Source organism: Pteropus medius, unplaced genomic scaffold, assembly GCF_902729225.1.
Source record: "Pteropus medius unplaced genomic scaffold, Ma_sr-lr_union100, whole genome shotgun sequence".
Taxonomy (NCBI): Eukaryota; Metazoa; Chordata; class Mammalia; order Chiroptera; family Pteropodidae; genus Pteropus; species Pteropus medius.
In genome coordinates, this window is record NW_024349801.1 from 21,900,228 (window position 1) to 21,917,979 (window position 17,752).

At 32.3% G+C, this 17,752-nt stretch overlaps 1 protein-coding gene across 4 annotated transcripts in view; it reads right to left on the reverse strand.

Moving 5' to 3' along the window:
- Window positions 1–565: 565 nt before the first annotated feature.
- The window catches only part of DTWD1 (DTW motif tRNA-uridine aminocarboxypropyltransferase 1), a 19,625-nt gene continuing 2,438 nt past the window's right edge, over window positions 566–17,752 (reverse strand). For 3 of the 4 annotated variants that reach the window (XM_039889089.1, XM_039889090.1, XM_039889091.1), the window contains 4 exons: window positions 16,002–16,317; window positions 11,704–11,847; window positions 9,524–9,773; window positions 566–887 (listed from right to left, as the gene is read on the reverse strand). In XM_039889089.1, coding sequence (XP_039745023.1) covers window positions 640–887; window positions 9,524–9,773; window positions 11,704–11,847; window positions 16,002–16,265 — 906 coding nt within the window. In that variant the 5' untranslated portion in view covers window positions 16,266–16,317 and the 3' untranslated portion in view covers window positions 566–639. The remainder of the gene's footprint in view (window positions 888–9,523; window positions 9,774–11,703; window positions 11,848–16,001; window positions 16,318–17,752) is intronic. The other variant, XM_039889092.1, reaches the window with a different exon arrangement.

Consider the following 17,752-nt stretch of genomic DNA (forward strand, 5'->3'; position numbering starts at 1 on the left):
TCAAAAAGGATGATGGTTCGTGTGCTCATCCCTGAATCAATCGCTGGGCACTGTGCTTGCTAAACTGGGTCATATGTCCATCCCTATAGCAGGACCCCATGACTGCTAGTAATTTCTTCCTAAAAAAGGATGCCAGACATATAAAAAGTAACAAATGTCCATCAAAGTCACTGTGGATTTACAAAACTAGCCCTAGGGATCAGAGCTACAATTCTAGTTCTGATTATGTTTGCCATTAACCTCAAGGAAATAACCTATCACTTCATTTTCAGGAAGGAGATTCTGACCCCATCTACCTCCAAACATGGTAGTGAGTATAGGTGAAAAGATATCTAAACAGATTTCTAAATATATCCAAATGCATAGACTTAAATATAACACATTAAAATATAGTAATAAAATTGACATGCCAAACTTGAGCAGATAACTTCCGAAACTAATTTTTCAGTCAACATTATCTCTGAAAATTCCTTTAGAAATAACTTCCTTTTAACAAGCAAGCGGCAAAATGAATGAAGCCTTATTTTTTCAAGTGGTCTTACAGACATTACACATGAATAATTCCTAAGAATAAACAAAGCACAATTACAAGTTTATTGATTTTAGCAAAATAAAATGACATAAGTGGCTTCTTAAAAACTAATAAGTAAGTTTTCTTGTTTTCTTGTCTCCAGAGCATTTGGCACTCTTTATCAACTGGTACATAAAAGAGTAGAAAAATAAAAGATTGTCATATTGTCCTTTGTATTTCTCTTTTAATATATCAGTATGGTAGTCTACCAGAAAGTAGTAAATGGCTTCAATTGTAGAAAGGAAGGTATCTGGCTTTCCTTTTTGATGACGCCAAAAGCAAGTTTTTCTTGTTTTCAACTCAACTTGTAACAACCCTGCCAAAAACAAATAAGAAAAGTATAAATATTTCTTCTTAACCACAGGGTGTGGTACAGTAAGGATTTCTCTTAATTAAGGATTTTTTTAAAGAGCCCTGATTTAAAAGATATTTTCTTAAATGCATTTAGGTATATACAGAAGCAATATAAAACAGAGAATGAAATCTTACACGTGACAGTTACCTATATGTATTGGACTTTGTAGCAATGGGTGAAAAGTAGTTAACATTCAAGAGAATCATTCCTTTCCATCTTCTCCCTACCACTGTCTTTTAAAAAATTTAATCCATGACAGGACTAAATTCACCAGTCTTCAGAAAGGGTTCATTTCCTTAATAAACTGACATTTAAAACATCATTCTGAAACTCAAGACAGACGAGCAGGTTGATGGTCTTTAGTACTTCTAGTTTATCACTTTTTGGCTATATTTTTATGAACACGGTATTTAGAGCTATTTCATTAGCTCTGTCACATCTGTGTTGCGGAGCCTCAAAGATAGTCGGCTAGAATGCCTTGCTCCTGAATATATTTAAAGAAAAAATGATTCATGAAACCACAGAACAGTACTCTCACCTCTTATAACTGAAACATCAACATATAAACTAGAATGCTTTTAGCACCTTAGACCAGTACTTGGACTCATATTATATTTATTTTGCCATACTTTAAAAAAAAACATATTTCATTTTAAAGTGAGAAATAAAAGGAAGAAGGTAGTATCAAAATTGGCACACTAACCCAGATTAGGAACCTCTGAGTCATCAATGATTTCCTAATATCGCACTTCACTTTAACCTAAAGTGACCTTGGGAATATAGGAGAGAACGACGAGAATAATATAAAAAGAATTAAGATATTAAGGGATACAGAAGATATAATGTCTAATAGGAGTCCCAGGGAAGAGAACAAAGAGAATGAAGTATAGCATTTAAAGGGATAATACTTATGACTTTTCCCAGAAACTACTTTAAAATGTGCGAAGCCCCAAATACATGAAATAATTTATCTCAAGGAAGATAAATATAAAGAAACCAGTGCCTAGGTCAATCACATAGTAGTGTAATGCAAAAGAATAAAGATAAAGATTTTAAAAGTAGCCATTACCATTCTTTTGAGCAGATCATATACACAAGAATAGTAATCAGAATGGACAGAAGACTTCACTAGCAACAAAAGAATACTGAAGACACTGGAAGAAAATCTTCAGTGACAAGAGAAAATAACTAGCAACCTAAAGCTGTGTACCTAGCAGAACTGTAAGTCAAGAACAAGAGTGAAAAACACTTGAACGTATGCCAACAGGGAACCCAATAAAAGGAACTGCTAAAACATGTACTTCAGGAAAGACTGTCTGAATTAAAAGAATGGTGAGCAAAGAAAATGGTAACGTCTATGCAAACCCAAATGAGTGCTGTATGTTTAAAACTGAAACAACAATATATAATTTGTGGGCTGAAAAATAAAGAACAGAATAAAGATACAAACAATAAGTGTTGGCAAGGATATGGAGAAAAGGGAACCCTTGTGCATTGTTGGTGGGGTTGCAAACTGGTGCAGCCACTATAGAAAACTATATGGAGGTTCCTCAAAAAATTAAAAATAGAACTACCTTATGACCCAGCAATTCCAATTCTGAGTATTTATCTGAAGAAATCCAAAATACAATTTAAAAAGATAAATGTGCCCCTATATTCAATGCAGCATTATTTACAATAGCTATGATACGGAAGCAACCCAAGAGTCCATCGATGGATGACTGGATACATACACTAGATGGATGTGGTACATATATACAATGGAATATTACTCAGCCGTAAAAAGAATGAAATCTTGCCATTTGTGATAACATGGATGGACCTAGAGGGTATTATGCTCAGTGAAATAAGTCAGACACAGAAAGACCATATGATTTCACTTATATGTGAAATCTAAAGAACAAAATAAACAAACAAAACAGAAACAGACTCATAGATACAGGGAACAAACTAGTGATTGCCAGATAGGAGGGGAGTTGGAGGACTGTGTAAAAAAGGTAAAAGGATTAAGAAGTGCACATTGCTGGTTACAAAATAGTCACGAGGATATAAAGTACAGCATAGGGAATATAGTCAATAAAATTGTAATAACTACGTATGATGCCAAGTGAGTACTAGACTTATCAGGGGATCACTTTGTAAATTATATAAATGTCTAACCACTTTGCGGTACACCTAAAATTAATACATAATTGCACTGAATGTCTACTGTAATTAAAAATTTTTTAAAAATTTTAAAAAGAACAGAACAAAATTAAGAAAATAATAACATTGTGAACTAAGAGACTGTTGAGTGAAGCTTAGGTATACTAAGTCCTCAGAGTGTTCAAAAGGAGGTTAAAATAATGTTTGATTTTGAATTTTTTAAAGTTACATGTGCAAAGTACCATTCTCTAAAAGAACCAAAATAGGAATATTCAAAAATGAAATAAAAAATAAAAACTTGATCAAAGAAAAGCTAAGAAAAAAGTGGTAAAAAGCAAGATAAATAGAAATAATATTAAGATGACAGAAATAGGTTCAAATATATCAATACTGACAGCAAATGTAGATAGATAGACTAAACCTGCCATTTAGAAGACACAGATCACTGACTAAAGCACGACAAGAACAACCACCCCCCACAGGGCTTCCGTTCAATACTGTGCTGGAGGTTTTAGTCAACACAGCAATACAAATAAATTACATGCATAAGAACTGGAAAGAAACAGAACTGATATTGTTGACACAAAATTACTTTTAAAATCTATAAACAGATTATTAGAAATACAGTATCCTGGGGTAGAAAGGACTTAAACAAGACACAAAAAGTGCTAAATATGAAAGACTGATAAATTCTACATTAAGAATGTCTGTTCCTCAAAAGATACCATAAAGCAATTTAAAAATGAGTCAAAAAATGCAAGAAGGTATTTCAAAACATTATCATCTATATTCTAGAATACATAAAGAATTCCTACAAATCAATAAGAAAAACAAACCACTAGAAAAATGGACAGAGGTATTTCACAGAACAGGACATGTGCATGGTCAAATAAGCAAACCAAATGATGCTGGATCCAATTATTAATTAGAGAAAGGCAAAGTATGACCACAAAGTATGACTTTATATCTACTAGTTTGACAAAGATCAAACATTTGACAATACCAGCATAAAAGGGATTATGGATCAGTGGGATCAACTAATGATGGAAGTATAGATCTGTGTACCACGCTTTGGAAAACAATTGGCATTATCTTGTAAAACTGAACATTCTCGTATGCAACAACCTAGGAATCCCACTTTTAGTTACATTTCCTAGAGGAAGATTTTACATGCAAGAGAATGATCATACTAACACTATTTCTAATAGCAAAAATTAGAAATAAGTGTTTCATCAACAGGACACTGAATAATTAACTGTAGTATATTCACATAGTCAGATATTATAGCAGTGAAAATAAACTATTGCTACAATCACATAACATGGATAAACCTTAAAAACAAAATGGTGAGTTTAGAATGAGAATCCCCAGAACACAATGCACAGATCAAAATAAAGCAAAACTAAATAATATAAAGTTTATGAAAATAAATGTATATAATAAAACTTTTTAAAAAATCAAAAGAATGATAAATATAATTCAGGAGAACAGTTAACTTGTGAGAACAAGGAGAATGGCATAGGGGAGGAGAACATGGGTAAATGAAAGTTACTGATACGATTCTGGTGCTTGAGTTCTTAACTAATCATTATATCATTATGTGCTATAACTTGATGCATATATTCTTTCGTATGTATCATAATTTAGTTTAAAAAGTAAAAAAAAAAAAAAAACCACCTTTGCCTACTTAGTGGCAGAATTTGGATTTGGGCTGGAAGTCAGGTCCCAGTGCTGTTCTTTCCATTAGATATAAAACACAAATCTCATCATGTCAATGTCAGGTTTTAAATTCTTTAATGATGCCACAGCACCATGTTAAAAAAGACCAAATTTCAAGGCATGACATTCAAGAGAATTCATAAGTTGAACTTCTTCAGTCTCTTCTCCTGCTATTCTCATAAGGTATGCATTCAACATCATATTCAACTTTTTCAGTCTCTTGAATATATCCTGTGCATATGCCATTCTCTTTGTCTGAAATGCCCCTCCTATACCCCTTTATCCATCAAGATTTCAAAAGAGACAGTGAATCTTTCCAGGGACTCCAAGCAGAGTGTCTCCTTGATGCCACCACCACACTCAAAACTTACTGAATTTTCTTATCTGCTTACATGTCTGCCTCCCATAATAGATTATGTGGCAGACAATGTCTAGTATCTTCTCAACATTTACTTTCTCCTTCTCTCTTATTAACAGATCTCAACCTTGTACAGTGTGGCATGTGTCCAGCAAAAAACAATTTCCCAGCTTTCCTTACAGCCAGGGGGGTCATGCATGCGAACAAATTCTGGTCAAAGAAAGGAAAAATGAAATCTCATAGGTAGAACTCCCAGGAAAGCTTTTTTTGTTTAATACACATATTACCTTTTGCTTGGAATATGTATGGGATGCCTCAGGGACTAGTAGTCATCTTATAGGCATGAGGATGAAAGTGATAGAGGTGGAAAACAGGAGTCTGAAACCTTAAGGGCACTGTGAAGCTCCTGTACCAGCCTTGGACTACCCACCTCTAGACTTTTACATGTGAAAAGTAAACCCACTACTTGTTTTAAGATTCTAGCTGGGTTTCTGTTTCATACAGTTTCATACCCTAACTAATAGCCACTATGACTAATCACAGAGTAGAAATATTGCCTTATTTTCCTTCATATCCCTCGAATCTAGGACACTGCCTGTCCAGGAACAGGTGTCCAACAAATATTACTGAAGGAATGAACAAATCACAAAAATCATCTGCCTTTAAAGTATTCTAAGTATTTTGAAAATATTTCCATTTGAATAATTTTAATTCAAAGATAAACAAAAGTGAAAATAACCAAAACCAAATCCCTTTTAACTATTTGTATTAATGTAATTATAACCAAGAAGTAAAGGCAGACATCTGAAATATTCTAATTAGTACAATTAAAATTACATTGACATCGCCAATGTAATTTCTAAAAAAAAAAAAAAAGAGTAACTATTAAAATGGTGCTGGTTTCTGTAATACATCTAATATGTTCTAAAATGTTAAATATAAAAATAAGGATTTAGTAATTAACACCACTAAACCATCCTGTTTTAAATATTTGCTTGGAAGTATGTAGAACCCTTTAAATCATACTGAAATACATAGACATGGGATTTCATAGGAAACTAATATTTATTTTTAAAATGTCAACATATACATCTGAAAACATATTTCTGGCAATCAATAACTTTAAGATAAAATACATTAATTTTTTTAGCAGTAAAACTTTAAAATAGGTAATTATAAATGGCTTGTCCTTCCAAAATTATTGCCTGAATTTCTTCAAATCGAAAATGAAAATGAAAATCTTAAGCTATTTTCATGTTGCTGTGAGGACTGAATGAGGCAGCATATGGATACAGCATTCACTGACACACTCAGTAGAGTTTAGGAAATGCTTATAATGTGAACAAACCTGTCACTTTAAACATTGTATCAACATGGTCAAAATGAAGGGACCGATCTGGCCAGTATTTAAAACAAATTACGATTAAATTCCACTTTTAATAATTTGGACTTACTCCCCAACAAAAAAGAAACTATTCTTCCCCACTGCATCTCCCCAAGGCTTCCTATGGTGAATCTTCAAGAATGTTATGTCAATCTTCACTTGTAGGTTTACATTTTATGATTAAATTAGACACTCAATCTCTAAACATTTTATTTTGACAGTAGTAAAACATCCAGAGCTATTTCTCTGTAAAGTCTGGCAAAACAGTATGTTTTTTATTGTTAAGGGTTTTCTTAACCTCTGCATTCACAGTAAGATAACATTACATTTGAGAGTTTAAACTGAGGTTTAGGGTTGGTTTGTTTGGCTTAATCCCATCAAATGATAAAATGTTTTAAAATCTAAAGTAAATGATTTATAACAAATATGGGTTGTTTCTAGTGAAGGTAACTTGGTTTATCTGGAAACTAGTATTTCACATATACAGAGATTATAAAGACGCACAGAGCCCAAGATACTTCCTGTGGTGCAATGAAGAGCCAGAAGTAGGACATGCAGAGAAGACTGACTCTAGAAATCTGTTTGTTTTATGATTTTGAAGGCATTAGGAAATAACTTTAAACATTTTTGACGTAGCACAGAAATATATGACATTTTCTACGTGACTGGGAAGGAGTAACAGAAATTTTTTGTACGAAACTGATTTTAAGCCTTCAGCACAAGTGTGGACACTCTGAAAACAGATTTTGAATTGTACCTCAATAATTCCTTTTATAGTTTTTTTTCAAGTGTTTCCATTTATGTGCTTTCATTGGATCCTTTCAATTACCAAATAAGGTAATTATAAAGAAAAATGGCTCAGAAGAATCTTCAAACTGAGGAATAATTTGCTGTTGTAACCATCCAAAGTACTGTGGCAGCAGTACTCCAAAGAGCAGCACCTAGGGATGTCTCTCTCTATTAAACATCAACAAGACTCTTCCAGGTCTTACGCTCTGTACTCCTCTGTGTGTCACACACACACACGATTTCTGTCTATCTCTGCCTATGTTTCTTACACACATACACAAGCACACACACGATTAGAATGATAAAGCTTACTAACATGTATGTTGATCTCAGAGGTACGAACTATACAATTAAGCTAATTAAGTCTAGTATCGTCACTCACTTTACTTGGTACTAATTAACACAAGTCAGACTCCAAAAAGTGTCATAAACTTTCTTTTCTAGATGGTTTACATTTTTAACAATAGCCTGAGAGAAGCTCTCTCAAATTGAAACTGTTTTGGCAACTGCCTAATACTAACTAGATAGTTGTCTTGCCTTCTAATCATATATGGTATACAAACAAAGCCATCAAAAAGCTGGGAATAAACCTAAAGCTTTTAGAAAACTGAAAAAGCATGAAGAACTGAGTAAGGTGCAAGGGAACATGAGAGGTAGTATGTACTCCTGTTCATATTGCCAGTTGTAGTACTTGGACAAGTAAAGCAACTCTTTTAAACCACTATTATTAAGAACTAAGCTTTTCACTCTAAGAGAAAAATAGAAACATAAAAGAAAAGAAAGAAAATCCCTGTAATGTTAAACCTGAATTGGAAGCATCCATGTGAACTCATGATACACACACGTGTGCGCACACACAAACACACACACATGCACACACACACAATTTTTCTTGGCTCTGTGCAGCAAAGTAATGACATCCAAGTAGTAATAAATTTACCAGATCTTGGTTTCTAATATCATTTCCCAATAAAAAGAACCATGGCTCCTTTGAATGACTGACTCTAGGTCTGGGGCAGGAAAAAAGTGCTATACCAGAAGGAATAATGAGGCCATGCCACAAAAGACTCGAAGGGCTCCCACTGGCAAAATCTGAGGCAATTCGAGCATCAAAAAGAATACAACCATGATGGGGGCAGGTTGGGCAGGGAGAGGACAAAAGAAGAGGAGAGAAAGGAAAAGTTCTTTATGTAATAATGCTCACTAACAATGTAGAAGAAATAATAAAATTAAAATTTCATCATTTAGCAATCCTTGATGTAATTACTGACTTAGGAAAGAGTCATCAATGAATACTAAAACCACTTAGTGAAAAGCAGTCGGGAAATAGACAGTTCATAGTCTTAAAGCATTACTCCACATATTACTAATAATTTCAAAGAAGAAAAAAATCTTTATACTGGAGAGGTCTGGCAGTCACCTTTAACTAATTAAAGTTATCATCAATAATGGAACAACTTATATTATTTGCCATCTGTTTTGATGCAATAAGTATACCACTTTCCCTATGAATAGGGTAATCACACAATTTATCAGCTAAACAGCTTCATTTCTGAGAGTAAAAGGGAATACTATTAATAATTATAAAACAATAGATATAAACTGGAATTGTCATGAACAACTGTGGATTTATCCTTATCTATAAGTATCCTTGCAAAAATATTTAAACAATCTAATAATAATGAAACCTTCAGACAACTGACCTATCCTTTTCACACAAGTCTAAGTCATGAAAAATAAAAACAGAGAACTGTTCTACATTAAAAGAGACTGAAAAGGCATAATCAAATGGAATGTGACTTTTCATGCTATGTCAGAGGAAAAAAGCTACAAAAGATATTTTGGGTCAATTAGGGAAATGTAAATTTGGACTGTATATTAGACATTACAGAACTTTTATTAATTTTCTTAGGGTAATAATGGTATGGCAATTATGCAATTATTCTTAAAAGGTATATACTTAGGTATTTAAGGGTAAAGTGTAAGGCCTGCAACTTCCTTTCAAATGGTTCAACCAAATATATATAGTTGTTATATACATCTATCTAAGTACACGCACCCATATAATAGAGAAAGAGAATTAAAAGCAAATGCAGCAAAATGTATGGGTCATCAATGCAACTCTTCTAAAAAGGTTTTGAAGTTTTATGGAATGAAAGCTGAGTGAAGGAGCAATGCAAAAAACAAAATTTTTTTTCTTACCTTGAAGTCTCTCATCAGTGAATATTTTGTTTGTTTGGTTCCAGGTGCTATCTATAAATATAATTTTCTTCAGTGTTGTCACTTTGCACTTGCTGTCATTCAAATCCTGTTCTTCAATTTTCTTGCGTTTAGTAGATGGCTTGTCAGAGTCATCATTTTTGCTTCTAACATTATTCTGAATCCTTTTTTGCAGATGAAAAGAAATATCTTTTATTGAGATAGACTTAGGTCCAGGGAAAACAAGTGCAACCTAAAGCAAAGAAACTTAAGTTAATAGTGTGCTATTATAATCTTCAAAAAGAAGAAATTCTGACCGACTTAAAACTTTAAGAAAAAAATTTACTGAATATCTGAGAAACGATCATTAACTTCTACTATATGTGCTTCTTTAATATGTATGGTAAAGTTTTTGGCTTTTCTCTAGTAAGTTATAATCATAATATACTACCTAAAAGTATTACTTCAAATAAGTTATTCACCTGTTGATAGAAGCTAAGTTAATTGTACCTTGAATCAAAAAAACTAAACTTTAAAATATTTTATAAAATAAAAGGCAAAGTATGCGATACTTTGTAAAAGAACTATTGAAAAGCATTCAATAATTAAATACTCTTTTCACCTATATAATATGCAAAGACAAAACAAATGATAGTCAACGCTGGTAAGAAAATGGAGTAATGGGCCTTGATAGCCATCACTCATGGCGGGTTTAAACAGTAAAATTCTTTGTGAAAGCAATTTGGCAACTTAAATCAAGAGTCTTGAAATGTTCATAACCTTTGGTCAAATAATTTCACTATGGGAATTTGTTTTAATAAAATAATCCTAAATACCCACATGCTCAAGATACCCAGAATATTTGTTAAAATATATTTATTATAGTGAAAAATTAAAACTGAAAAATCAAATTTTCAAGGAATAATTCTATAAATTATGGTACCATTTTCCTTTCAGCATTTTACTGAGACATTATATACTGCTAGAGCCTCCAATCTCTGAATAGCTCTTGCCACAAAACAAGAACCCAGTAAATATTTGTGAAATGAATAAATGTTGGTAGAATTATGGGTATTTTGTCCCCTGTACTTTTCTCTAGTTCCCAAATATACTTTAATAAGCATAATTTTTAATATGAAAAACTAAACATTACAAAAATAAACAAAAAATCTTGAATTTATAAACTTTAAAGTTATAAAAATTTCTCAAACATTCATATTGCATGCCATTATTTCCCTCATACCTAATTAGCAAAGTCCAGGGTTTCTTAATTTTCTTGGATTATAAGCAATCACATCTCCTTATAGAACCTGGCACTGTGTTCTATTTAATTAACACAAATGATACCTAGCTGACCAGAGAAGGAAATACAAATATATTCCTAGATCTCAAACTTAGATATTTACAAACACAACTTTCTATATAAACTCAACCAAAAAAAATATTGTTAGGAAAGGAAAAACCTACCAAGTTCTTTCCAGAACAAATGAGTGTATTAATTTTTTTTGTTTCTAGATTAACCAAGTGGTCCCCAAGAGACCTAAAAGGGTTTAACGAGCTTCTCTAAGAAGTATCCCAAGCCTACCTTTTTTTGAGATCTACTGCAACATTACTTTTCAACAAGATTAGTAATATCTCACCAATGTGAAATTTCAACTATGTGAAAAACAATTAAGAATCTAGAAATGGAGCAAGGAAGGCCTCTGAGCAGAAAAAAAAAAAAAAAAAATTTACAAAGGCCATATACTAAAGCTCTTAATTTAGGGAGAATCCCTGAAAATCCTTTTAATTCAGTCTTTCTTCTTTTGGAGAAATTCCACCATTTGTAATCTCGTTTCGCTGTTTGCATCAAATTAGACCATCTACAAATAGAATAGGCAGGAAAATGGAGAGGAGAGAAAGTAAAAGTAAGCATAATAATACAGGCCAAGAATAAAAACCTGAAGAAATAATGCAGAAAAATGATAAAAAGTAAAAAGACAGACAAAAAAGCCTAACAATCTAGGATCATTGTATCTTTTCAGACACTAATGTAAACTGTATGTTGCTTAGTGCTACATAAGGATAACCCTAGGTCATTATGAAAAATATTAAATTGTGTTCAAGTAGGTTCAGAGAGGCACTGGAATTTAAAATTCATTTTTAGATTCAATGTGAAGAGTTGTAAAAAATAAGCTGCCTACTTCATGGTCCTTTTCTTCATATTCCGGAATACAAGGGTACGTATAAATATTTACAAAGTCAGGTGCTAAGAGTTTTGCATGTACAGCAGTACTTTTGCCATCTGTTTCATTTGGATGTTTAATGATGTCAATCTTCAGTGGAAGCTAAAATTAAAAATAAATAAATAAAACAAATGTAACAATTCTAATTTTTATGTTAATAAAAATGGTTTTCAAAGTTTAAATAAGACAAGCTCATACTACATTCCTATAAATATACTTACGGTGTGAAAGTCATACTTTTCTAAACCAGAATATTAAAAATGATGAGTCATAAAAAAAACTTTCTCGATATGGTTAATCATGTAATAGAACTATTTGCAACTCATTTAACATAGAATCTGCTCTTAAAGCCAAGCTCTAACATCATTTTTATTTAAGTTACATAAGCAGTGAGTCCGATTCCTTGCATTTCAGTATTTGTGACAAGGACATTTTTTATAATTTCTATAAATTTTAAGTTTGTTCATTTTATGATATAGTAAAAGGAAATAAAAGTATGGATAAAGCTTCATATCTAAAATTCAAGTTAAAATTTTGTTCCTTATACATCCTTTGAAGTCAAAGGTATTATCTTTAGCTGTGAATGTTACAATTCTCAGAAGTGGCCTTTAACAGCATGAATAAAATAATTATCAACTGAAAAAATAGCAAGAGAATATCTAGGAGGCATACTCTTCATATAAAAAATAACTCTTCAAAATCGTTTTGCTTATTTCCCTTAAAGTTTCATTATTTAATTGTTATGGGTTATGTCCTGCCTCTATGCAAAAATAGCATTTTCATGCATTTCTCGAGTTACATTTTTCTATTATTTCACTGACATGTTTGGTTTAGTTTTCTGTATAATGCCTGTGCAAGTCCTGCATTGTCATGATTATGAAAATAAAAGCCAACTAATATCTCCCCTTCTATATATAAGAAACTTTCAGATTCTTCACTGTAGATTTCAAATGACTTATTTGTTATGATAAGCACTCTTCCAGCTTCCACCCTACACTAAACAGGCAGGATATTAGGTATTTACTCTAAGGCACACAGCTATTTTACCCTGAAGTACAAAACTATTTCTCTCATTTATTTATAAACAGCTTTATTAAAGAGAAAAAATTGATACAATAAACCACACACACTTAAAAGTGGACAATCTAATGAGTTTTAACATACATTTCACCCTTGAACTCATCATCACAGTCAAGATAATGAACATATTTGTCACCCCTCAAAAGTCTTCTTGTGCCTTCCTCCTTCCCATTCACCATCAACTACCACCCACAGTCCTCGGACAACCAGTGATCTGCAATCACTATAGATTAGTTTGCATTTTCTCAATGTCTATATAAATGAAATCGCACTTTTCATCTAACTTCATTCATAAAATAATTATTCTGATATTCATCTATGCTGTTGCATGTATCATTAATTCCAGAACTATTTTTTAAAGGAGCAGCTGCTGCATGCTACTAAATAATCTCAGTTGAATATATTTTATCTTTCTAGATGAGCATGTGGAAAAAGGACAGTGTATACCCCAGAAGGGCCATAAATATGTATCCCAAACAGTTTTCAATTTAGCGTTTCAAACCCCATGTCTCCTACCTTCCCTACCTAGGCCTAGTGAACATTTGTAAGTTGGGGCCAATTGCTTTAAATTTGCAAACCAACTTCTAGTTAGAGAAAATTCACCATTTAAGTATGAAGTTCACAAATGATTTTACATCAGTCTACTTCTGGTTGAACTCTACATCAGACTTTCCTCATGATGCTCAGTCTCAGTTGAACTATATTCCCTTTTCCCAGGGTCTCTCAGTACCAGATCAGCATTAGCTTAGCCCAGGAAAGGTAGAAAAGGGGAAAGAAGAAAGCAGATTGTGACAAAGTATTCTACTACTAATAAAATTAACTTTCTTATATGGCTGATGAGTAGAGCTGAAAATTCCAAAGGTGATCACCAACATTTCTGATCAGCTGGCTATCTTTGAAGGATATCATTTATATCAAGGACACAGGACTGAGTGTTATTAATGTATTTTACAAATCATGTACCTAGCCTATTATGGACTAAAATGTACAGGTATAAGACAATAACATAAAACTTATGCTCAGAAAGTATTCCTGGGACCTAATCTAGGTATCTTTAGTTCTCTGTGAGTTAAGCCTGAAATTTCTGATACTATGAAACAAAAGCAGAAACACAAATCGAACCATGAAAATATGTTTATGGAAATATGTTTATGCTCTAGTTCACACATTGTCAAGGAAGACACCTCTTTTACAATGATAGGGTAACACCAGCAGAGTTGACCAGATGCAGTACAAGTAGAGATGTTCGGCTTTCAAACATATATAGAACATCGATCTGTTCTCTAACACCTGTATCTCTATAAAATATTTACCACAAACCCTTCTGCCCAATTGATCAAAATGCCATTAGCAGGAAGCCCTAAGCCTTTCAACCATGTGATTAGCAACTTTCCCAAAGGGAGCCTTTTAAATTCTAGGACTCTAATAAAAATGAAGATTTTTTTACCTTATGATTTTTCTCCTCTTTAAAAAAAAAAATACCAAGAGCACTTTTTAAATTTGTTTGTGCTTTTCTTATGGCATTAAAAAAAATCATATTCTGCATAAGAAGACAGGTATTTATAAATTATTCCCTAGACTAAAATTTAAAGCTTGGGAGGTACTTACTCATTATGTTGTCATCTTCCCTTCCCAAGCAGGCTATCTAAAATCAAATGCTAAATGATTCATGAAAATAAAAATAAAGTTGAAATTAGGAAAAAAATTTGTAAAGTTTTTATTATCATTAATAAACATTAACATCAAATTTTATATGTGGCCTTTAAAATGATAAACACTTAAGAAAACTGTATAGTTCAGTAGGCCATTTAGAGTTGATCAAACACTGGGCATAGTGTTTTGAGTCATTTTTATTAAATGGTGGACATTAGACCACTGATTTGGAAAATAATACTCTATTATTAAATTTCTATGACAATATTAGCCCTGCCAATATATTCTTAACTTTCTGTTCTTCAATCTTTTCTGACTACAACACATCTTAAGATAAAACTTTTAATGGAATACTTTCTTTATTTAACTAGAAGATAGAATAACTCTGTATATACTTCAAAAATCATACTTTGAAATGTAACATTCATATAAGATATTAGGAAACTTAATTATTGTCCTCAAGTTCTTGGTTTTTCTGAAGTAACTATAAGGCTGACTAGAGTCCACGCTTACTTATTCTTGGCCAGTAAACTTCCCAATGGCCTGTAACTGTGATTTTAGACCCCTGAGAGGTGACCATGGACTTGCCAAAATGATATATAGGCTAAAGTGAAATTCAAATATGAGCGTTAAAGTATTCTTATTACTTCAACTTTACCGAATCTTAGAATCACCACATTAAATGTTTTTAGTTACAATTAATTTTTTTTTTACTGGCCAGTTCTAATGAGTCCATGTGTAGAGTTTAGTTAAACTAAAATTCTAATACGCAGCAGTCAAATATTATACATTATTTGATTTATCGCTAAACTTCGGTCATTGCTAGACAAGTTAATATATATGTGATAATTTCTTTGATTACTATGTAGACAAGATGGTCTACAGATCTTTTACCTATACAAGAGTAATCCTGGTAAGCAACAAAAAGTATAACGTAAACAATCAGTTCAAATCAATTTTAAAAATCTGGCTTTGAATCACTCTATTTATAACATGCCCAATGAAGTCTTAGTCTTTTCCATTTTAGTTCAGTTTCGTTTTGGTCACGGACATGTGCTCCATTTCCACATACAGAATGGGGCTAAGCCTATTCTACAAAAGCCTAAGCAAAAATCAACCCTAGCTCCTTTAGTTAGGTGTTCTCAAGGAGAAGTCCAAGAACCTAGGATAGTTTTAGAAGCTCCTTCAGTAGCCTATAAACTTGTCTCTTGTATTAATGATTATATCATATTTTTTTCTATGTTGCAAATGAATTATAATCATTAATTTTAAAAATGTACTTGATTTCATTAAATACAATACCATTCATCTCACACCCAAGTGTTTTGGCAATGTGTCTCTTTTTACAGAGACAAGAAAAACAAATGGGTTCAACAGTCTGTAGGGTTAAATTTTCTATTAATATAATTCTTTTCATAATGATGCCATTTACCAAGCTTATCAATTATATTAGAACAGGCAAATATGAGACATCTTTTTTAAATCTATTTTCCTACTTTCAAACCATTAAAGTTCTCACCAACCTTCACAAGTGGCATCTGTTCAATGGGCACATTTTCAACTGGGACGTAGCATGTATAGCAGTAGAACATTCTTGAACCACCACATTTAAGACATTTTGATCTTCCACTTTGCTGAGCTTTCTGAAGAACTTCTTGAGATGCTAAGCGTAAGTTTTGAAGAGGATCTTCTGCAGCTATGGAAGTAGTTTGGGATTGTTGTAGTTCCACAAATTTTGAATTACTTTCTTCCCTTTCTTTGAGAAACATAGGTGGACTGAGAGACATTTTTCAAACCAAAGTTTAACATCTATTTCTAAAACGCATTATCATAGGTGCACTGAAAAAAAAAGTAGGGGGCAAAATAAAAACAGAAAACATTTTACCCATTGCCTCCACAAAGAAAATTACTCAATTTAATTCACTGTGTGCTGTTTTTAGAATTATTAACAAAAGCTACCAAGTTTTTAAACCACTAAATTAGCATACTTTAAAATACAAAATTAAAACATAATAAACTCAAAATAATAAATTACTCTTTGGGGCCATTCCCTCCACAAAAATAGAAAAGTGCTCTCCTATAAAAACTATTTCAAATATAAAGTTTAGGTACCAACAATCCATTTTCAATGACTCTTTGTGTTCCAAAGGCAGCAATTTGTTTTATATTAGGAAAACAATGGTTTAATGTTAGCATCAGACAGGAATGTCTTCAATATCACATGACATCTATTCTCACATTGAACTCTAAAGAAAATATAAAGTTCCAGTGAAATCAGTAAAATTTAGTCTGTTATGTTCTAAAAGATATATTCCTCTCCAACTTAAATTAAAATACACATAAAATATAACTAAATATCCATTAATGTGAGATGCATCTACTACCAATTAAAGTTGGCAAAATATTTCAAAAGGTGAAATATGTGCCCAGAAAAATAAAGTATGATCTTATAAATTTAAAATTTTACAGGGTAACATTAATGTTCTACTCACTCTAAGAATTCCCATTGCCTTCAAAAGTATACACCATTCAGATTCTTAGTTCTAGAGATAAAATAGTAAAGTAACTTTCCGACTTAAGTATTTCCTTCAAAGAAGAATGAAGGCTGCCAAAACTGTTATTCAAATACTCTGTAAGCACAATATCTTTTGGGGAGAAAAGGCCCTTTTAATTTGATATGCATTCCAAAGTGGTAAAATGATTCTCTTATTATAAAGACTTATGGCATTGTGGTGTTTAACTATGAGGCTCCAGGCAGTTTGAGTACAAACACTGACAGGCAAAACACTGTGACTGCAACAGGAAACTTTCTGTGGTATCCCAAATAGAAAATGACAAAAAGTCCAGTGGAACATAATATACAAGATAATTTACTAATAAGTTAGCAATACTAATTTAATTATTCATCAGGAACTTTTTATAGATTGTAAATCCCAGTGAGCTTGAGATGCAAAAAAAGAAATGCAAAGAAAAAAAGATGCTGGTCATTCATATAAAAGTGAAATACATTTGCCAAATTTACCAAAGGGGAAAATCGAAATACTGCATGATAAATATTTTTGATGTGTACTTATTAGGCACGGGTTTATATTTTGAGTTTCTTAGAGAAAGTGATAGTTCAGAATGATAGTCCAATCACTTTTTCCTGCCTCACAAATGGAAAACATCTACTCCTGGCCCCCCACACCAAGCCACCTACCTAAAAATGGTTTCTATCTTTGTGACTATGCCCTCAACAACTAAGAGAGTGCAGGATATTAAGCAGCTACCTCTT